At 32.9% G+C, this 23,885-nt stretch overlaps 2 protein-coding genes across 2 annotated transcripts; both read left to right on the top strand.

Annotated features, from left to right (window-relative positions):
- The first annotated feature begins 8,467 nt into the window (after positions 1-8,467).
- Positions 8,468-12,753, top strand: LOC127804954 (mitochondrial import receptor subunit TOM20-like). Its single transcript, XM_052342075.1, is given in 7 exon segments — positions 8,468-8,615; positions 8,617-8,643; positions 8,737-8,815; positions 9,132-9,301; positions 9,425-9,472; positions 11,816-11,902; positions 12,401-12,753. Coding segments are annotated over 7 exon segments (615 nt in total). The 5' UTR covers positions 8,468-8,546; the 3' UTR covers positions 12,536-12,753.
- Positions 12,754-13,961: 1,208 nt separating this feature from the next.
- On the top strand, positions 13,962-22,911 carry LOC127804239 (uncharacterized). Its single transcript, XM_052341061.1, has 9 exons — positions 13,962-14,201; positions 17,469-17,584; positions 18,060-18,113; positions 18,212-18,236; positions 18,429-18,551; positions 19,777-19,943; positions 20,085-20,154; positions 20,980-21,078; positions 22,612-22,911. The coding sequence occupies exons 1-9, from the start codon at positions 14,037-14,039 to the stop codon at positions 22,693-22,695; spliced, it is 903 nt and encodes a 300-aa protein (XP_052197021.1). The 5' UTR covers positions 13,962-14,036; the 3' UTR covers positions 22,696-22,911.
- The last annotated feature ends 974 nt before the right edge of the window (positions 22,912-23,885 follow it).

Below are 23,885 nucleotides of genomic sequence, written 5' to 3'. Positions count from 1 at the left end.
TATGTAATTTTTTACTTATAGGTCCGGCACAATACGAAAATTGAATAATTTAGATATTTAAAAATTCTTAAGAATTATACAAAAACTATATATATATATTTTATAAATAATTCTAATTTTAATAGGAACTCAAAATATAAAATAAATATTAAAAATTATACCAGTAGATTTTAGATTATCAACATAATTATTATCTAAAATAATCTTAATTTTAGAAGATTTAGAAAACCTTCATACGTATTTTGTTAAAATAAAGGAGATAAGATTATATCAAAATAAAATTAAAATATTTTTTATAAATATGGAATGTTTTTAAGTGCATTGTCATATAAAATTAAAGAACACTATCACCTTGAATGCTTTTCAAATATCATCCTATATATTAGTTAACAAGTACTATCTAAATAAACAGACTCTCATTTTAAAAAATATTCGTCTCTGATATTGATTTTAATATATCTTTTAAATTTTTAATATTTAACTTAAATATCAAAATATTTATATAGAGAATTTTTTATGTCTTTTGGTCATCCTCTTTCTTTCAAGCTCTAAGCAACTCGACGATACTGTTTTTACTTACTTGATAAATTAATTGTTGCATTCAACGACAATAATTATTATAATAAAATTTATTTTTATTTAAAAAATCAAAGTTAAAATAATTCATATAAGATGTTGCACAATAAAGTTTTACCTAAATTTTGTACTTGTTTCGTACGACTCACCATTGTAGCATTAGTTAATAACATACATAATTTTGACAACGACACCTCTATTATGGGTGTTTGAGGATTCATGGGGTGCCTATCAAGTTTGTCTAAATTCATGGGATTGTGCCCAGAGGCGGCTACGCTACAAGATTAATGGTAAAACCGACGATTATGAATCCATAATTTAAATAGTTAATAATGTATAATAATGGGATTATGATCCCATATTTACACGATCACATAGCATCATTATTATTTTAAATATAAAAATGATATAAACGGAGAATTATTTTATCAGATTAATAAATAACTTATAAAAAATATTATTATAAAGATGAAATATGCTAACCCAACCAACCCCAATTGAGATTGAGGTTTCTTCCAAAATTGACCCTTTAATTCTAAAGATAATAAGAGTCCTAGAGTTAGTGAAGTAACATCCAACAAATAAAAGAGGAAAAAAAAGTATTTTAAGATTAAAATATAATATAATATATTTTAATCTTAAGTAACTAGCATATATACGCGTCTAAAGGCACAGTATAAATAATATTAAAATTAAAATATAATTATAATTTATACGTATTATGTTAAATTTTGTGAAGAACTTATAATAATTTTACTTGTATTAAACGCTCTACAAAACTCAAATAATAAACAAACATATCAAATTTATAATATTCACTAATATTACAAATCAAAATATAAGAACAAGTAAAAAAAAAATTATAAACATTGAACAAAAAATAAAAATTAAAATTATTGTATATTTGTTAACGTTTTAAAATTAAAAAAAAATACTATTTATATAATAAATCATATTGTATTCTACATACCAACCTATATTTTACAATTAAATATCAGATTGTATTCTACAATTCCAACAAATGAAATATAAAAAAATTAAATATCAAATAAAGCACAACAATTAGTACTCTGCAATCTAAAATAAATTAAAATTAAAATACACACTAGTTAATGCTACTGACATCAAATTATACATATTTTAAAAAATAAACTTACATTGTTAGTGTTTTTTTTATTTAAAAAATTTCAAATATTGTAGTCGAATAAGTATTGATATTTAGAATACTTAAAAATTAATTTTTTTAAAAAAAAAATTGGAGAGTCCTCGACCGTAACTGGTCAGCACTTCAAGGACCCCCGGCAACGGCCGATCGGGGGCTCGAGAAACCCTCGAACACCGCGGGTAAGGGGTTCGTCAAACCGCCCATTGCGTATATCTACCTATATATATAGGTTATATATATGTGTGTGCGCGTGTGCGCCTGTGTGTGTATATGCATATGTGTGTGTTTGGGGACAATAGTGACCGTCAGCATTTTAATAGAGAAAAAAGAGGAGAGACATAGCCAAAAACAAAAAAAAATTACTGTAATGAATAATTGAGTAGCCGAAGTAATCCATAGTCAAAGTAAGCTCTGATGAAGGCAAAAGCTGAGAGGGGAAACAAAATGTTTAAAATTCAAGAAGAATAACAAATGAAGAGATAGATAGAGAAGGTGGACAGAGAGGCATTTTAACATCCATTAATCTCTGATATAGGGAGAGAGAGGGGCAAATCATTTGGGCGGGAACATCCATTAATTTCAACCATTAATATACATTTAAAATTCATTTCAGCTATACAATTAAAATGTGTCTCTAATACATTTTGTACATTTTCAGAAACCTTTCTGTCTTATTATATAGATACAATTATGTCAAAATCCTATATACATATAATTATACATATACATCTATATAATAATCTGTCAAAACACATGTATATAACAATTACATATGCAAGTAATATATACGTATATGTGTATATAAACACATATCTATATATATACACAAACACACCTATATATATATATGCACACACAAACATATATGGCTACGACTATGGCAGCCGTCACAGGTCACCATGGCCACGACCATTAACGATGGGGAACCCCAGTTCGGGGTCGAAGAATCTTGGAGTTGGAGAAGTCTTGGGTTCTCGACTGTGAGTGGTTGGAAACCCTTTGATTTTTATATTATTTTAATTAAAAAAGATTTTATTGTAATAAAATAAAAAATAAAATTAGAATTAAAAAAATAATACGAATAAATGATTTCTTTTTTAATATTACACTTTAAGTAACTCCATTTCACATTTCTTTAACCAATTTCACATTTCTTTTAAGTATCAAAGATTCAACATCTAAAAATAAAAATATTAAATTTTGAATTAAGGTTTCTACTTTGATATCATTATTTGAATAAAGTTTTACACTAAAAATAGCAAATTCTCTTGGAATTTAAAAAAGAATTTTTTATTTTTTTTGGAATTGAATCAATTCTAAATGTCAAATTCTTAAATTATACATATTTAAAAAAATTAAAACTTACACTGTTGGTGTTTTATCATTTAAAAAATTTTAAATGTTGTAAAAAAATTAAGTATTGATATTTAGAATACTTAAACATTAAGTATTAATTTTTTAAAAAAATTTGGAGAGTCCCCGACCGCCGTTAATCGGGGGCTCCATGATTCACCCAATGAAAAGACATTCAAAATTTCATATCTACTACCCTAATTATCAACTCAATGAAAACCTATAATATATAGTTAGATTAAATTTAGCTTGCCCAATAAGATTCGCCCAAAAAAGACATTCAAACTTTTATATCTGCTATTTGAAGAGTGAAAATCGATTATAATTAAAATAATAAAACAAAAACAACATATTGATGATGATTTTTGGGATCGACCACCACGTGCCACCTCTACGAATGGACCTCGAGAATAGAACCTCGGACTTGGTGATGTCAGACCTCAGTAATAGAACCTGCAAGACAACGGAGTGGCGGGGCTAGGGTTCCCCGGAGTGGACTCCGACGCTCAAATCAATAGAATAAATGCAAGTAATAATAAATGTGAGAGTTGTAAAGCTTTTTTATACCTGATGAGGACCTCGATCAAGATGGAACGAGTCTCACGATCCGGCCTGAATCTTCCAGACTCTACACCAAATTGTTAACTTGCCATGTGTCAGTCTCTCGAGCAATCCACGTGGCGAGCGAGGCCACTGTCGCGTAGGGGTATTATTATAATTTTAGGTAATGCCATATCACATATCCTCTGGTGAACTCACACACACACACAATGAACATTACTGAAAGAAAGAAAGAAATAAGACAAATATTGTGGTATCTAGGAACATTACTGAAATAAAGAAAGAAGACATAGATTGAGGCGATAAATAATGGGAAAGATCAGCAATTGATAGTCACGCTCCAACCCACCTCTCATCTATCTATATATATATATATATATACGACGGGTGTGTGTGTGTGTATGCGTATGTGTTTGGGGGCGACGGGTGTGTGTGTATATGCATATGCATATATATTTATATATATGTGCCTGTGTGTGTATACAATGGGACAACCATCAACAAAAATATTGAAAACTAAGGAGAGACAGAAGCAAAATCAATGCGTATATAATGACTATAGAAAGCTTACTTTGACTATGGTTAGCACTTACAAAATCTTTGTTTTTGTATCAATGGCTGAAATAACCTCTGATGAAGGCAAAAGCTGAGATAGGAAACAAAGAGGAAGAGAGAGATAGATAGGGTAGACAAGGAAAGAGAGATAAATAGAGAGGGAAGGTAGGGAGACAAAAGGTAGATAGGGAGAAGATTGTTGGGCGGGAAATGTGTAGATCTTAGCCATTGATATATATTTAAAATTCATCTCAACCACTGAAATGTGCGTTTGATATATTTTACATATTTTCAAAAACTCTTATGTCTTATCATATAGATATTAGAAGTGCATGCTAAGAGTGTACAAATGGTAGGTTCAATTATTGAATCGACTAAAATTTACTAACTGATTAAATCGAATTGATTAATAAAATCAAATTGAATTAACCAATTAACTCAAAAGAACGAACTAATTGATAATTAAAAAAATTAAAATAAATTATATAAATCGAATCGAATCGATTAATATCAAAACAACATTGTTTTTAAGTCCGGTCGGTTCGGTTAGTTCAATTCTTTTAACTAAAAAATCAAAAATTGAACTTTTAACAAAAATTAACCAAACTGAATTGATGCAAAAAAAAAAAAAGAAGAAGAAGAAAGAAAACAAAACTAACCTGACAAGTTCGGTCGATTCAATTTAGTTAGTTCGGATAAATTAAACTTGAGTATTTTATATTTGTAAGGTCATATGATTCAATCTTATGATTAAGTTTTTTTATTTTTTAAATGTAAATATATAAAATATTTAAAAAATTACTGTAGTGACATGATTTCATAAATAATGTATCATAGACAAAAACTTATTAAAAAAAAAAAGGTTCAAAATAACTTTTGGGTCTCTCATTGATTGGAAGGTTGTAACACTTCATTTTCCAAATGTATTATAATTTAGAATAATTATGGGATAATAAATTTTATTCTCTTTCAAAACTAATACTAACCATATCATTTCTCGTATCTATTCCAAAATTTTCATTCATCTACTTCGAATGATAATCGTCATAAACATCAAATGCGGAAAGTAGAATCGAACATTAACTAATAAAAATGTTATACATCATCACTCTTCAAAACGTTTAAAATTCTAAGTAGCAAAACTTTAAATACATAGGCAGCATAAATGCATAACCATTACATTATGCACTTTACTAAGTGTCATTACATGCCTCTTTCATCATCGTTCATGCTACAATCTCCATCTGGAACGTTTGAATATTAGAGGGACAAAATTCAAATTAGATAATGAATCATCTAAGTAAGGATACATCATTTAAAAATCATGCGTGTATGCAATGCAACATCTCATAATTACTCTATGTTTGAATCGACTGCACACAACTGTTGCCCGCTATTTTTATAGTCTCTCTGTCAGGGCGAGGTGTATGGATGCACCATTGGTAAAGCAGCAGCGCCAGTCCCTAATCCCAAACCCATGCGACTTATGATTGAAAATCTCATTGTGCACATATGCATATTTTATCATCAAAAAATGTAAATGCACTCTACGTGATACATAACATACCAAGACATAACAACATGATATCTAGAACATTTGCATGAAACTGGATTTATTTTGGTAGGACCACTTACCTCGAACATATCTCATAACATCTTGATTCTTGCGACAGGCTTTTAATGTATTTAATTCGGACCCTCAACATATTCTGACAATCATATTTATTTAAGGTTATCAATATTCTACTTTTTTCTAATTTTCTCATAATTTTTTTCTATTTCTTCCCATTTTCCTTGATAAATCTAAACCAAATATTTTCTATTTTCTGAAATTTTCTAGAAAATTTTACTCACCTCGATGAAGCCCCTTCAACCTTTTTAGTACACATACTTTTTCTCGAACTACGTGCACTAACCTCAAAAAGTGTGCCCCAAATAAATTTTCTGGTTTCAACATGCTCCTCTAGCCCCAAATAAATTATCTAAAATTTTTGAAGGGTTTTTTTCGATTTTTTCTATATTATTTCCTTTTTATTTCATTTTTCTTTTCATTTTTTCATTTTTCTTCTTATTCTATATGTGCGAACGCCGCCATGCGCCAACTGCTGCCGACCTCGTCGGTTGCTGCCGTACCATCGTCGTCGCCGGTTGTTCTTCTAGCCATTTCTCATTCCTTCCCAAACTCTCAACTTGCTTGGAATGACTTTGAGAAGAACCTCAGGGCCCTATTTATAGGCTTGGATTCCAAAATAATCCAAAGATAAAATATATTAACTTTTAAAATCTATAATCATAACTCTTACTAACTGACCATACCTCACATCACTTCACCATATTTCACCTTTATCTCTCATCAACTCACCATGCTTCAGATCATCTTACCATGTCTCATCATATCTTTCATCACCTTAAGGCCATACCCTCAATTAATTTTATAATCCCTATTTTAGACTTTACATAATTGCTATTACATCTTCAAATATCGAATTAATAATCATCGGAATATTTAAAATCTAAAATTAATAATTCAAAGTTTACTCGATAAGTACGTTTCGTCCATGTGCCTTCACGTGACTTTTGTTTCATTTCGAAACCACTTTAGAGTTGGTCCTTACATAAAATCGGAGCCCCTTTAGGGTTCTGTTGATTTTTTAGAAGTCCTCTACAATGATTCGATTTTTTACCTTGAGTCACAGCTATATCGAAAATTGTCTCGATTCTAATTTATTTTAATATTATAAATCTTATATCGGAACGTTCATCAAGATTATATCATTTTTCTTAGACATTTACACTTTGGGGTATTCTTTGTAGTCGATTCAGCCATTTAAAATGCTTAGACTGTATTCTAGATCCTTAAACTTTACTTTTCTAACATAACGAAATATGAGATATTTTTGTGTATTACTTATTTTGATTTGGGCTATTACAAAAGTCCCGAACAAAGTACAAATATGATAGCTCTAACATTTGAAAATCTCTTAAAGAGTTTTACGAAATAATAAATATTATCTATAGGAATTATAATTATAATAAATAGTACAATATCATGATAAAGATTACCTATAAAAATTATAATTATAGTGAATCTTGTAATGTCGTGATATACATTATCTACAATAATTATAATTATAGTGAATTCATAAATTTCAGAATAAACGTTATTCATAAGAATCATAATTATTGTAAAACTTGAAATATTTAGATAAATGTTATATGAAAAAATTATAATACTACGATTTCAGAAAATTCTATGTTCCTTACAAAATAAACGAGTCTTAATTCAAAAGATGTTTGTTTGTAGTACAACCTTTAAGTTTTCAATATTTGATTTAATTATCAAAGTATTTACGTGTTAATTTTCTGTATCATTTAATTGTTTTATTTTTTATAAAATTTAAATGATTTAATGATAACGTTTTAACTTAATAAATTTATTATTATATTAGAACGACAATAATAACTTAATAAGATAAAATATGAGATTAAATTCAACCCAAAACTGGAAGTAGTAGAGATTTGGCGACTTAAAATTTAATTTAATTTTGTATTTAATTCACTTAATGGATTTATACGAAATAAATCAAATTAGTTGGGTGCCGACGAGGTGTCATTATATTTGGCCATTACGTGTCAATCCGAGCGTCCTAAACTGCGATGAATTGATATGGCTACCTAGATTTGAACGTGTCAATCCCACCCAGTGTCCTAGATTTTATCTGCCAACGATTGAGCGAATTTAATCTACGTGATTTGATATATATATTTTTTGGGGGGGGGGCGATTTGATTTTTAAATTATTTTAATTATATTTATTAAAATAAAATAATAAAATATACGTAATATTTTATTTATATAAAAATATAATAATTAAGAAATATAAATCTAAAGATGTAATTAAAATAATAAAAAATTTAATTCTCACATAAAAAAGTGTCAAATACAAGAATTAAATTAATTTAAAAATATAAATATAAAAATATAATTAAATTATATAATTATAAAAAAATATGAAAGTATAAAAATTAAAATATTAGTTTTGCCCTTATTTAACACTAGCTTTTCACTATATATAAATATTAAGTCAACAAATATATAAATCCAGTATTTGAAGGAAAAAGGTCAGATAAATATCACAGCTAAATTTTCGCAAGGTGACGCGTGGGGGAAAGTGAGCCACGTGTAACTAGGCACGTGAGAGGCCTAAACCTACCATGGATGGAGAAAACCGCCCGAGAAGGCCGTAATCGCCGGTTCGATCTGCCCTTTAGAAGGGCCGCCTCTCTTCTTCTTTGCCCTTCTGTTCTTCCCCTTCGACTAAACCCTATCCGTCGACATGGAAATGCAGAGCGATTTCGACCGCCTCCTTTTCTTCGAGCACGCTCGCAAGACCGCCGAAGTGGCCCTACGCCAAAGACCCTCACGATGCCGAAGTTCGTATTTGACTCCTATCGATTTTATTTTACTTTTCGTTCCTAGGTTTAGGTTTTGGCGTGGATTTTATGTTTGGTTGTATGTGATGGCAGAATCTGACTAGGTGGGGAGGTGCGTTGTTAGAGTTATCGCAGTTCCAGAATGTTAACGAGTCGAAGAAGATGCTTCTAGGTATCAATCTCCCCCTTTTTTGGATATACAATATTGTATACGGGTAAAATTATAAGTATCTGTGCGTGAGACTGGACTGTGATTCAGTTTTGGGGGCAGAAGATGCACTTTATTTGTTGATGTTGTTTGCTCCAAATTCAAGAAAGAAAGACATATCGTAGTTTTGGGTGAAATGGAAATAAATTTTCATGGCAATCTGGATTGTGACGTCCGGCTGGTATAGGTCAAAGGTTGAAGTATGAATTTGGTTTTAATGAAAGAATATAAAGAATTAAAAATTATTTCAGTTTGGTTGTTTGATGGTCTGGTTATGTAGACGCTATATCAAAACTGGAGGAAGCATTGGTGATTAATCCGAAAAAACATGATGCTCTGTGGTGCCTGGGGAATGCTCATACTTCTAATGCATTTCTCACCGCTGAACAAGAGGAGGCTAGGAGTTATTTTGATAAGGCATCCCAGTACTTCCAGCAAGCGGTTGATGAGGTAGATTTTATTTCTACTCAAAAGCAAATGCCCACTGCTTGTACTTTTTGGTTATATATTTATATGTATTTCCGGGTTGTTACAACCATTGGAGATGTGACTGAGAGGCCTCATATATTGCAGGATCCAGGGAATGATCTCTATCGCAAATCTTTAGAAGTCTCAGCCAAGGTACACTCACCTCCTCATTCATTTAAGTCCATTTACCTTTGAAAATAGTCTTTCCCTTTTTGTTTTTGCAATTATACTATTGCATCTCTGACACAAGATATTGACTAAGTGCGGGTTGGAGTGTAATTGTAGATCTTTTGCTAGGGAGCTCATTGTAAAGTTAAATTACCAATTGATAAAAGATTTGGCTATTAAGTTCCAGGAAACTTAATTATGGGGAACCTTGATTTTGCTTCCATCAGTTGATAAACTGCTGCGGTCATAGTTCTTATTCATCATGTTTTTATTTAGATTAGTTGTTATGTTTTTGTATGAACATCTTGAGGAGGAAGAGAAGCAGGGGGTATGTTTATTGCTGTGCTGGCATTACCCATCTAAGATGCTATTATTTTTTATTGGATGAAACTTTGGGAGAGGGTGACCCAGAAAGTTTTAAGAAGACAAATTGTAGTTTTCAAAAAATCAATTTGGCTTCTTGTCTAATAAATTAATAGTGAAGGCTATCTATTTGTTGAGGTGTCTACTGGAAAGGTTTAGAGATAAATTAAAGGATTTACGTAAAGCAATTATAGATTTAAAAAAAGAAGAGCTTAGTGCAAAGTTCCCTAATATGTCTTGTGGAGGGTTTAGAACAAAATGAGTCTGGGTTGCTTGCATATAGATTGCTCATGGTATTGGACATCTTCATTCCGTAACCTCTTTGAAAGTGATACTTCTTTGTTCTACCACCCCGCCCCCGCCTCCACCTCTGGCCCTGGAAAAAAAAATTCATTTACTGCCTGAAAATGTAGTCTGTGTCTGTCCGTCATTGATGATAGCTGACTGTTATGGAGCATTATTTGCCTTAGCATTCAATTTACTTGCATTTTCTACTAGATTATTAATTTTGTAATTGACTATATACGTTGGTTTTAAGTACATCAGTCATCATTGATACTTGTTTTTTTATTGATTATTATACTCAGAATATCTGTTGGCTGCTGCTTTATTATTATTATTTTCTTGCCTAAAAGATTACTTTTCATATTTCATGTGTGCGCTACCTGCTCACTGGGCATCCTCTAGTCATGAGGATTCTTAAAGGGGTTATTTAGCTGTCCTACCTTTTCACATCTGAACATTTGCCTCAAAATTATTAGCAATTGGTTCGGTTTTAAATTGTTCCATCCTTTTCCCTCTTTCCCACTCGCTGCCATGACAGGACATTGGATGTTGATTTCAGTTGTTTCAAATTCTTTCCCAATCCGTAGTGTGGATATTGGAAATTTTATTTAATGACCTTTTTCCCAATTTATGCATTCATTGTTGTTGAGTTGACACCCATTATTCTATTTTGATTCTTTTTGTAATAAAAAACCGCATCATGATATTTTAAAAACTACGTCATGATATTTTCTTTCTTTACATTTGCATTAATTTCTTAAGCAAGATATAGCCATTATGTTTTCTTTCTCCTTTTTATTTTTAGGAGTCTGTCGTTTTCATTGGTACGTTTTTGAAGATTTATCCTTTTTTCATTTTTATTTCTATATATATATTTTTTTGTGACTAGAAGAATTAGGAGATAACAGAAAGTAGCAGTTGAAGTGTTATTTTACAGTTGCAATTGTTAACCGAATCTGTTAACAATATAACCAAATAACTGAATAACTACTGTAAATAATTGCTGTGGATAACCATATATAAGGTTATGCCACTTTGTACCAAGATTACGAATGAATTAATTGAAGTTCTCTCATTTTCTTTCTATCCGTTCTCTATTCCCCTTTGTTCTTCTCTCTGTTTTCTTTTTAAATTCTCTCATTTCTCTTTCTTTCTTTCTTCTTACTCGACTGTCAACTAGAAACCCTAGATTTGAAACCTAGGGTCTTGACAATTTTTTACATGGAAAATAAAATACTCCAATTTTTGTTGAGGTCTCATCTTTGTTGCTTCTGATATAATCACTTTTCCTCTTTTACATGCTTTTTGTGTTTTTTCATCCCTATTTGCCACATTTTTCAACTCACGGGTATTGTTAAATTAATTATTTAACCATGTCCTTTAATAATTGAATATATGCCTAATTTTAACCACAGTCCAACTGTAAGGTATGTTTGGTTTGGCACAGCCGTACTTATTTATTCAATTTGATACCTTAGGGAATTGCAAACTCTGTTATGTTATTCTAAAGTTTATAAGGTGGTGTTTATCATTATTGGTTGATTGAACCTATCCAGGAACTACTAGTTATTTGAGTTCCTTTTTGTTAATAGAGCTGACTTTGTCTTCTGGGCTATCTATGCGTGTGTTTGATGCTTGTCAAAATTTTCATTAATTGAACCACTATCTCCTGTTCTCAAGGCTCCTGAATTACATATGGAGATTCATAAGCATGGTTTTGCTCAGCAAGCTTCTGCAACTGGACCTTCCACTTCAACAACTGCAAAGGTGATTTGTTTAGTACATTGCCAGCTTGTCATACTTTTAATTCCTTGCGTTCATGCATGACGACATTTTTCAACTGGATCTGGTAATCTTTGTTTTAAATTGATTTCTTTTAACACTTGGGAGTGGGAGTAATATGACCAGGTTGTCTCATTCATACCTTTTTCCTTTTTGCACTTGATATGTGCATATTGTTTTTCTCTATCACGTGCATGCCAAGGTTGAAGAATGATTGTGGGGCATTCTCAAATGGGGTTTTGGTGTGGTTGATTGTTCCTTTTTTTAGGATCCACGCTTGCAGCTTGGAGTTAATTGAGCTTGACTATTTCCTCGGTCAGGCCCTTAGTACCAACTCGGGTTTCAGCATTAATGCAAGTTCACGCACGTGTGTTTTTTTTTTGGGGTGGGTGGGGGGCGGCGGTTGTGTTAGCCCAACTTTGGGTTTGCCTGCATGTGCTTGGAGTGCCTGATATATTTCCTCTCTTTCTTATTATTTTTCAGACTTCAAAGAAAAAGAAGAGCAGTGATCTCAAGTACGACATATTTGGATGGATAATCCTTGCAGTTGGAATTGTTGCTTGGGTGGGGTTTGCAAAATCTAATATTCCTCCGCCTCCGCCGCCGCCTCCCAGATAAGCGTTATAACCAGTCTTGGTTATGTGTGGGAAGTATACCACGGAGGCTTTTCCTCCTAATATGTTGAAAGTGGTTTGCCCTTTGGTAGTTAAATTTTGACGGAGAGTTGTGATTTTACTATATCTAAGAGCTGTTTTATTTTATTAAGGAGAGAATTTTTAGATGTGGAATGCTTTATCTTTACGAGATGAGAATTTATATTTATTGCATTCAGCTTACTCGTAGATTCTCATCCCCATCATGTTGTCGTCTCTCTCTCTTTCTTGGATGGTTCCCCTTCTTCGGGGGGCTGGCAAAGCTATAAAGCTATTGTAGCTAGTGTTCTGCCGATGCACACTTGTGGCCTGATGTCTCTTCATCGTGGAGAATCCCACATCCAGCTTGGCAGCTTGCATGGTTATTACAATGTTATTATTATTTATGGCTTTGCTTATTTACTAGTTTCAACCTCTGTGCGGGAGGGATGCAGGTCCTTGAAGGGATCTGATGTCAGGGCTATTATTGTTCGTGTGTTAAGTCGCCTATTAGTTGTGACATTTTTGGTGATATTTGTGCAGTTGTGTATTGATATGTTGTATACAGTATCATAAAAAATGTCGTAATTAAGTGTCACCAAAACAGTCGCCATTAAGTGTACAGAGTATAATTTTTTGATTAATTTTTCTTTTTAAACTTAAAAGTTTATTTGTGATGTGTCTTTGCCACCGACATTCTCCCCCCTTATTCTAGATTTTTTTCCTAAAAAAAGAAGGCTCTTATATGTAACGGAGACCAAAAAAAAAAAAAAAAAGAATTATTAAAAAAAAGTGATTTTTACACTTTTAATTAAAATTTTAATATTTTTTTTTGTTATTTTAAGTCTTTGTTTTATGTTTGTAACGTGTCTGTAATACACGTTTAAGGGAGATAAAAATAGGACGGCTTAAGATAATGATAAAAATAGTTGAAGAAAAAAATATGTTAAAATTTTAATCGAGGTATTAAAGGTTATATTTTTTAATAGTTTAAGTTTTTTTTAATAAGTTAAAAAGAAATAATTTTTTCTTATAATATTATAAAATATAAATAAAACAATATAGTTACATTGGCCAAATGTCATAAGGTGATTGGAAGGAGGTTATTTTAAAGGTTAATGTTATTTGTACAATTTTTAATGCGTGGGGAATTATAACTATTTTAAAATTAAGTGAAAAATGTTTATAATTCTTGAAGTGTTTGTAAATTTTTTAAAATTAATTAATAATTTATAAAAATATTATTTTAAAAATACATTTATAATTTAAAATATTAAAAATTAATATACGAATAACATTTACATTCCACCTATGTGATGTTACGTCGAATTTGTAACCGGGTAAAGATAAATTCCGCGACGACGTCGTTTTATCACCGTCAACGTTGCGGTGGTAGTTTGGGTTATTCTCCCTTTTGGCTCCCGCATATTCGAGAGACTCAGAGAAGCCCTCCCTCCGGGTGAACAAACTCACAGCCAAGAGAAGAAATGGCTATGGAAGCGAACTACTTCTCATTCCGTCGTGCTCTCAACCCCTTCCCCAGCCGCGTTTCGTTTCAGAACGTCGGACCTCCACGAGTTCGATTCTTCCCGTTGGCTGCTGTTAAACGAAGCCCTAAGCGTCTTAAATATTCTGCTCCTCGCTTTTCCAAGGTCATTTTCTTGCTCTACTTATCTCTATTCCACTCTATCTTCTGATTTACTCACTTCTGTTAGCGGAAAATACTATGTTGATGCTGATCATCCACTCCATGCGTCGTATGTTTGTGGAAGAAGCATTTTGTCCTCATTGATGCACGATCATCGGCAGAGCTTGATTGGTTGTGGTCATTTGCTAATATAAAGGTTACTTAGGAATAATTTGGAGTTGCTCCAAGAACAAGAAACTAGATCACTTCACCTCTTGCTCATCATATGCTTATTAGTTTTGCTTCTGTCAGATGTTATCAAAATTTGCATAAATGAATCAAAATTGACTTATCTTCACCAAATTATGGCGCGTATGGTCCAATTAAATAGGGAGGATTCCCACCGTAGCCATGATGCACAATTTATGTTGAAACTATGTAGATAAATAGGTATATAATTATATGCGTAAATTTATATGTATATGTGACTAAAACTGTATTTCATGTATTTTTCACCAGCATACTCAATATCCAATCTTATAAATTTTGATAGGTGATGAATTAGAGAATGATATAAGTCTTAGCTTTCAATGTTACACTTGGTAGAATGGAATGGGCCCCCTATTCCACCATCTCATTCCTAGTTTCTTTGGTACCGCTATTTGCAGCTAGTACGGTGATTCAATGCCGTTGCCATGCCCAAAAGAATGCAGGAATGCTCACTTCCACCCACACAAAGCCATGATCCTTCCCACATTTTTCATTTCCTTTAGGATAGGAGAGAGAAAAAGGGAAGGAGGATGAGAGTTGGGAAATAGTAGAGCAGGTTGATGGCAAGCACCACCATCAGCTGCCAGTACCAGAGAAGCTAATGACGAGCGCTAATGACTCCTTTTCCAGTCCCTTCTCTTTCTTGTGCTTTGTACATATACACACACATATCTCATCCCTGTTCTCTTTGCACAAGGTATGCTGGCCCCCTACCACCCCCTTTGTCACCTCTCAGGCCATCTTCTTTCTCACAATTTTTCTATCGCCCACTCCCTTTGAGTGCCTCAAACCAACTCATAGTTCTGAAAGGCGCGAAGCGCAAAGGGTCCTGGAGCTTGAGGCGCAAGGCGCATGAGGCGAGGTGCGCCTTTGCGAAGCGAGGCGCACCTTTTAGAAAAAAAACTCAAAATCTTGTAAAATCATAAAAAACTATCAAATTATCAATAATAACATATGCATATCATTAATGTTTTATTATCTTCAAATTCTAAACTAACAACATCAAAGTTAATTCATTCATCATGCAATTTCTAAACTAGAAACATCATCAAAGTTCAAACTTAAAGTCTCAAACTCAAACAAGTACCAATCATCATGTAAAGTTCTAAACAAACATATAAACAGTACAAGTCCACAATCAATAAAGAAGTTTTAATCATCATCATCATCATCATACCCTTCACCAAATTGAAAATCATCATCTTACGGTGCCATATTTTGCTCATCCTTGATTCCCTGTTATTTTTCTTCTTTTTCATGTACTCTCCAATCTCTTGTTTTATTGATGGAGGACATTTTGGAATAGCTTTAGTATTCTCCACAAGCAATAAACACTACAAGTCTACAATCAAGAAAATGCTTTCATTTTGAAAAATGCTATTTTTCTAGGTCTGGAAGATTAGCGCATTTTTTCTAAGTCTGGAAGATTAGGACATTATAAGGAGACATATAAGAAAATGTTTTCATTTTGAAAAACTATCTTCCGGTATTTTGATAGTTAATATTCATTGTTGTTAAAATGATTTTTAATGAATTTTTCAAGAAATAGTAGGTATGTATTTTGGGGGTGGTAAAATCGCTAAATCCTGAGTTTGTACTAAAATCAAAATTCTATTTTCTTATTGTTATGGATTTTGATTTTTTAGATATTTTTATTGAATCCAAATGGGGGGTACTTTCTTATTTACATTTATGTATTAAAGTAAATGGAAGGTAAAATATAAATAAAAGAAAATGTGGACATTTACTTGCTGAAACTGAGAAGAGGGGATGCTGGAGAGGAGAGGAAGAAAGGATGCAGGCAGGATGCAGGCGCGGGTTTCATGAGGCGCGCCTCTCGCCTCAGCGCCTCACCTTGCAAGGCGAGCGCCTTGCAGAAACTGCCTCGCCTCAGCCCAGGCGAGGCGCCAAACTGGCGCCTAGGCGCGCCTTTAATAACTATGAACCAACTGTATGTTCTTATTTCCTTATCCTTCCAAGGTCTGATGACTCTGATCCAGAAAAGATGTTGCAGGCTGGAAGTGAATAGTGATGTAAAAATTTTGTTTCAATAATTAAACTCCTTTACTGCATACCGTGGCAAATAATGAGCACCCACAATCATCATTGAATAATTTCTTCTGTGTGTGTGTGTGTTTCTAACTTTTTGATGTATAGATATAAATGTTATGATTGAAATGCATCTTTAGAAGTTTGGGCAAAAATTGTTTTTTGATAATCTCAATTAACACTTTCAACCAACAAACTCTGACAGGGAGTTCTGTGTAATTTATGAAAACCAAAGGGCATTTTGTATAGTTTGGCCATAGCTCAAGGAAATTGCCTGTAATTTACCTCTAGATGTATTACTTGACTTCTATTATAATTTTTGAGTTTTGAAGGTGTTGAGTAATTGACCGAACACTTTGCACACAATTCTCACACTCTCACTTGAAAGAACAGAAAAGAAACAAGAGGCAAAAGGTTTATCTTGGTTCAGACTTTGAATGAATCAAAGTCTTATGCCCAGACTGAAGGCGACACCACAAAATCCACTATAGAACAGATAGGTACACACATAAAGCCTTCTCACACAGGCTTCCCTCACAGAGATTACAAAGTCTAAGAACCTAGGCTTTTCTCTCATCTCGTGTACATGAAAAATGAAGAAGACGCGCATCAGAAACATAGCCGGCCCTCTATTTATAGATGATAGAGGGGGTGGCAATTACAAGACACTTAAAAGAAATAAAAGTTGGTACTAACCGTTACATGGTTAGTTATCGTTACAATGACTTAAAATAAAAACCTTACTTTCAGTTTCTTTCATGCCTTTGTTCTGAAATTTAGATTTAACTGGTGCAAACTTCAACAGAAGGGATAACCAGACATGAGAATGTAATATCCCACTCCCATTCATTTCACAGCTTAATTTTCAAACTGGAATGAGTACTCCATTCCATTCTACAGTGTGTTTTTTCCTACACAGGAGGATGGTTTTCAAATTTCCTAATTTCCTGATGATTGTTGTGGAAAACACCAGGATGATGAATTGCTTTATGTTGAAGTTGATCCGTCTGGAGCAGATAGTTGGAAATTGGATCCAGTTGTCAAATTGCTCAAAGAGGGAGCTGTTGGTGTCATTCCTACTGATACACTGTATGTTGCTGTCTCTTTCTGCTAACCAAAGCAGTTCCCTTCTCCTTTTTTCCCTTTAGTGTGAGGGAGGGAGGGAGGGATGAAACTCTGATCATTTTCATTATAGGCCTTGCTTTAGATTGGTTGTATCCTGTGAAAAGTTTTCGACATGTGAAGTATAACTCTAATGTAACAACTCAATTTCTTCTGCGATGACAAAGATGATTTGAAATATCTTAGTGGCCTGTTAGTAATATTCCATGGTAGAAGAGGAATTTCTTTTTGTTCAGGTTGCGTTGTTTCAAATTATACTGTTAATGATGACACCAGCAAAACAATCACCCAAAAAAAAAAATCACAAACCTTAATCCCACTAGGTAGGATACACTGTTAATGGTTACTCCTTCAATTTCCCAAAATGATGACATCTAATGCCGACTCTATTTATTTCTTAGTTTTTTTACTTGATGACTTCAGACAATTCCTGTGTTGATAGGTATGCAATAACTTGTGATATGAGAAGACATTCAGCTATTGACCGTCTCCGTAGGTATTTTGTGTTGCTTGTTTTAACTCACAATTGGAAACTCTCTCAATTTCACTATGCTTCATTTCTTTGATGAAACTTTTTGTATTTCTGTTTTCCAGAATAAAAAATATAGAACCTTCAAAGGCAAGAACTTTGGTTCTGTTTGTGCTCTCTTTTGATGTGCATACTGAGTCTGGTATGTCATTGAATCATTTAGTGTGTAGGACATGGCTTAATGGTGGATGCCACGATGTCATTGGTTATAACTTCTTGTTCTTACATCATTTTCAGTACTAACAGTCTTTAATGCTTTCTTTTACCTTTGTATATATGCAGCCCCTTAGTATATTGTGTCGTTCCTTTCGGGACATAGATACATATACGATGGGATTCCCTCGTGGTAATGGTCAAGGTGTTACGAACGTATTTCGAGTTGTGAAGCATTGTTTGCCTGGGCCTGTAAGGATTATAATACAACCCCTCCCCTCTCTCTCTCTCTCCCCTTTCATCAGTGCTAAACGATTAAGTCTAAAGTACCTTTTGTTTCATCCCTAAATTATGTAGTAGTTGAAATTAGGACTGTATCCTAAGGCTTCTCACTTGGTTAACGCAATCAATTTGATGTCAAAGATTGCCTTCTCCTTTATGTCTGTTTTTATTCATTGGGGAAGACATTGTGGTAAAATTCCATCACATACTAATTCTAAGTATCTTCAGCATGGGACATTTTGGATCATACATGATGTTGTTGGTAATTGCTTTTCCCCCTAGAAAAGCTTTGGTATATGTTGGAGGCAGTGTATATTTGTGTGAAGTGAATAATGCATAAGGAAGATGTCAGACCTTAGTGAATCTGATAGTGAATTCCAGAGAATTCAGAGAATTCTCTAGAGAAAGGAAGATAGAATCCGAGAAAGAGAGGGAGAGAATTGAGGAAGAATTCAGGATGAGTTTGATTAAAAAATTCAGCATGTTCCATACAGTTTGCGCGGTCCTTTATATAGGGAGGATACCACGTGTCTATTCCCGCCAAGGCGAGGTTATTTACATGAGTGTCCTCCTTCTAGAATCAACTACATAACTACCTACCCATGTGCATGTGACACTCGCTACTTGCATGACTTATTCCCTTGCTAGTGACTTATACCATGACAGAAGAATAATAAAGGAATTGGCTGGAGACTGACTTTATGAAGAATACACATGAATAATTTAGAGGGAAAATCATGAGCAAATGTACACTCTTGCTGTTATGGAATAATGGGTATAGAATCAGCAATCTTTTCATAAATGTGAATACGGAAAAATTGCTCCTAAAAATCTACTCAAAGACTTGGGGAATATAAAAGATATTTATCACTCTCACACATAGAAGGGATGTGCAAAAATATGGAAACCCTCTCTTTTATTAATAGGAATCACATTTAGACCAAGGTGCTTTATTTCCCGATTTAAGCTCCCCGTAAGTAGGTACCTCCATATCTGTGAAATCTTTATAAAATAAACCAACACCTAACCTTATTAAATATATTTAACTTCCTTTTCTAATTTTATAGTGTTGCTGACAGAAATTGCCTTAAGTAGTGCTCCTTCAACTGATTGAAGGGAAGATGGTCTGATGGATCCATTGGTATAGGGATTTCTGGAAGTTTGGGTTTGTAACTGAAATCTTTTCTTATTGCAGTATACATTCATCTTAATTGCATCTAAAGAACTACCGAAACGATGTACAGCATATGGGACTACAACTGCTAAATTTGTACATCAGAGAAATGTTGGTGTCCGCATTCCTGATGATGCTGTATGTCAAGCAATTCTTGAGAAGATGGATGCACCATTGATATCAACAAGGTAATTGGAAATTTGCTATATCTTGAATTACTTCACTTTTTTGCAGTTGATGATCATGCAAATTAAATGGTTTCTTCTGGTTGTTGTTTTCAGCTTGTACATTTTTATTTACTTGTATCAAACATATTTTCTTTGCTTTAGTGTCAAGTCTCCTAAGGAAAATAAGTGGATAATTGATCCAGTTGCAATAGCTGATGTATACAGACCGGAGGTATTTATCTCTCCTCCTCTCTACTGTACAGGAATGGTGTATTTCATGTAAGTTAGAATGAGTTGAAGTGCTGCCTCAATTACACAGGTGTGGCTAGGGCACATATTGTCTCTTTTGGTTTGTGCTTCTTGGCTATCTGGCATTTGGTGTGTTGCGATCAAAATAGAAATATTTTTTGATAAGCATATAGGAATACCCTCTTTGGATTTGTCCAAGATTTTTGGAATCTATTTATTTTGTGCATATCAAGTAAGGTTTTGATTTGTACTTGTCTGATCTGGCGTGGGGTGTGAAAGATTTTGATTCGTTCGGGGAAAATGTTTCAGCTGTCCTATGAAGATCAAGACATTTCTATTGCATGTTGACTTTATATACTATATCCTTAAAATATATGGGTAAAAAGATTTTATGTGTGTTTCTAAATCACGTTCATGGTTTTTCTTTTTGTTTTCATTTGATTCTTGGCCATAATAATTTAACTACAGATATAAAGGCTTTACCTGTATATCAACTCATTTCAACAACCCTTAATCCCAACAATTAGGGATATGCCTCACCCATATGGAACTGTCTTCTATTTGGAGTGACTTCTCATGATAGTGCAGTGTTAACATTCCTACATATTTTATAAAGATCAGTTCTCAAATATGACATAGCTTCGTGCTAGTTTCATTTCCTAACGGGATTTATATTCTAGTTGAACCGATAGTTGTCTGACAAGGTGCACTGTTCTATTACATTTTTTTTTGTAAATATTTCAACTCTTGAAGGAAGTTTAGTTTTGTGTATTAATGTATCTTACTTAAGTTTGTTCGTGCATCTTAGGGGCTTGATTTTGTTGTTGATGCTGGTGTTAGACTGGCTGATCCATCCACTGTAGTTGATATGACTGGGAGTTCACCAAGAATCATTCGGCAAGGGAAGGTAATAAAGTCTATGCTATTCATTTGCCATCTCTCACTGTATGGTTCATTTGCACTACTATTAACTGCTTACTTCGTCATGGAGCTGCTGTTTGTGTAAGTATGCTGATGCTCGGTCCTGGACCCATGACACGAACTGGTAAATGGAAAATGGGAAGCATTATCTGATCTTCATAAAAGTTGGAGCTAGATGCTGCAGTTTTGTGGGGAGATAGAACCTTGCCTTTTTAATAGAAAAGGAGACACCTTGTGTCAATCTGACGCAATCTGGTAGTATCATTGGATTAGAACTGTTGACCGCGTCCTTGCACAGGCTGCTAGAGTGTGCCATAACCGAACAACAGTTCTGCACTAAAATAAATACTATGATTAGCGGAAATTATTATTTTTTCCTTTGATTTGGATAAGGGGGAAACTTATCTATATTACAGTAGGATTTGGACTTGAGGTTTTTAGTGAGACTGCTAAGAGACTTTCTAACCCCACCCTGGGTAACATATATTTGTTCATTTCATGTTCTCAATTTGAATAGGGATGGTTCTGAAGCTGCATAAAACAATTCATGAACACACTTATGGTGGCTGAAATTCCATCATAAAAAAAAAAAAGTAATGATAACTGTTACGCAGTTAAGTCCCTGATAAGTACTAATTATTATCTAAGGGATAAAACAACATAGAACTGGAGTTTAGATTGGTGATCCAAGGGGAAGTAGAAGTCATCAAGTTGATCGCAGCAGAATGTTTTAGTATCTTCAAAAGTTGAATTCCTCACCTTTTAAGGGCCCCTCTCTGCCGGCCTCACAGATGGGGAAAGGAGGTTAATCACGAAAGTCAGCAGTCAAGGATTGAACACGAGACCTTTCATTGGTTACAGTCCAAACTTCTTCAAAACGTGCTCGTCCCTAATATCCTTGAACACGAGACCTCTCATTGGTTACAGTCCAAACTTCTTCAAAACGTGCTCGTTCCTAATTGCTGGGCTATGCCCGCGGGGGCAATGTTTTACCATCTTTATAAGGCTACAGTTGTAAACTTCTTATTGTCCTGCTTAGCCATTTGTCTTCTTTTCTTCTGATTGATAAACAAAAGCCAAAAGGTTATACAAGAGCCATGCAAGTGCTTTTAAGTCCCGTTTAGTTCTAAAAAATATTTTTTTAGTTTTCAATTCTAATTTTATGATTTAAGATGCCTTAACATTATTTTATATTTTGAGAAGTCATAGCATTCATTTTTAGAAAATTAGAGAATATTTCTTAATTTATATTAGAAAGTTGAAAAAGTAGAAAAGTAAGTTTTTTATTTTTAATGAAAGATTCAATTATTCAATAAAAAATTAAAATTGGAAATCAGAAAATGTTTTCTACAACTGAATAGGCCCTTAATATCTTAACTTTTTTTATTTCCAGTAATTAAGATCTTAAAAATTTCGCTCATTTGATTGCGGCATTAATTTGTGGTTTAGGATAATGTTTATGTTGATTCTTCAGGGTTTTGTGTATGAATTAAGTTGCTAATTGGTTTATGGAGTTCAGGGACCTAAACAACCCTGGATGGTGGGAGAAGATGACGGGGAGGCTTATCCAGATAAGCAAGAGCTCATTCCATATTTTGCTTAAAAATCAATCATATATGCCTGTTGGTACGGACCCTCAGTTCATTGCCACCTCCAATGGCGGACGGACTACTTGTAGATCTGGTGCAGCGTGAAGCCGCCCTCATTCCTTGTGTTGCTTGACAAGTCAATTATGCTTCTTTTTTTTTTTTTTTTAAATCCTTCCTGTATGTATGACCTTACTCTTCATTGATTGACATAATTGATGTACGATGGTGTATGTTAGTGTTATCGTAAATGTTAAATTTAAGTGTCGAAACAGGAAGTGTAGAGTCAATTTTAAGAACCAAAATGTTTAATTAAAAATGGATTTGATGTTACCGTATTGTGTTAAAACTTTATGGAAGATTCTAAACTCAAGGCTCAAAATCAAATAGAGGTTGTTACCTCATAGGCCATAACCCACCTGCTCAGTCAATTGTTATTTTTTGGATTCTATTATTATTATGATTATTTTTTATAATATGAGAAACTTGATAGGTCTCTCGAGCACAATATTCTATTTAGACTTATTCTTCTCTAAAATTTATAGTCTAATTATTCTGTAATTTTAAATGAATAGAAAGATTTATCACCAGTTGAATTAGACGGCATGTTCCATTGAAAACACATGTAATTTTGCAATCTTATATAGAGATGGATTTAAACTCATAACCTCGTAATATTTCAAACTCTCAAATAGATGTGTCAAATTGTCTATGCTATTTTTTGGGATTTGATAGGCTTAAAGCAAAGTCTTAATTAGAATATAATAGAATAAAATATGGATATAATTAAATATGATTAAATTTATATATTTTGTCTATGTGTTTTCACACTTTTTTGTGTGACGGTTCAAAATTTTTATTATTTCAATTACATATTTGAATTTATATTTTTTTAGTCAATTTAACACTTATATTTTAATCTTTTTTCAGTGTAACAACTCAATTTTTTTATCACTCATAAATCTACATTTAAGAATCAATTTAATTCTTATATTTTGATGTATAACGTGTATTTTATTATTTTATTTTATTTTTTTATATAGAAATATATTAATTAAATTAATTAAAAAATATAAGTATAAAATTGTAATTGAAACAACTAAATATTTAGTTTGTCAAATGAAAGAAAGGGGAATAAATATAGGGATTAAATTAGTTTAAAAATCAGATTTAAATGATGAAAATAATAAAAAGTTTAAATGATAAA

The sequence above is a fragment of the Diospyros lotus genome, chromosome 6 (genome assembly GCF_014633365.1).
Source record: "Diospyros lotus cultivar Yz01 chromosome 6, ASM1463336v1, whole genome shotgun sequence".
NCBI lineage: Eukaryota > Viridiplantae > Streptophyta > Magnoliopsida > Ericales > Ebenaceae > Diospyros > Diospyros lotus.
Note: the sequence above shows the minus strand (reverse complement) of the source record. Positions and strands in the feature narration are given on the sequence as shown.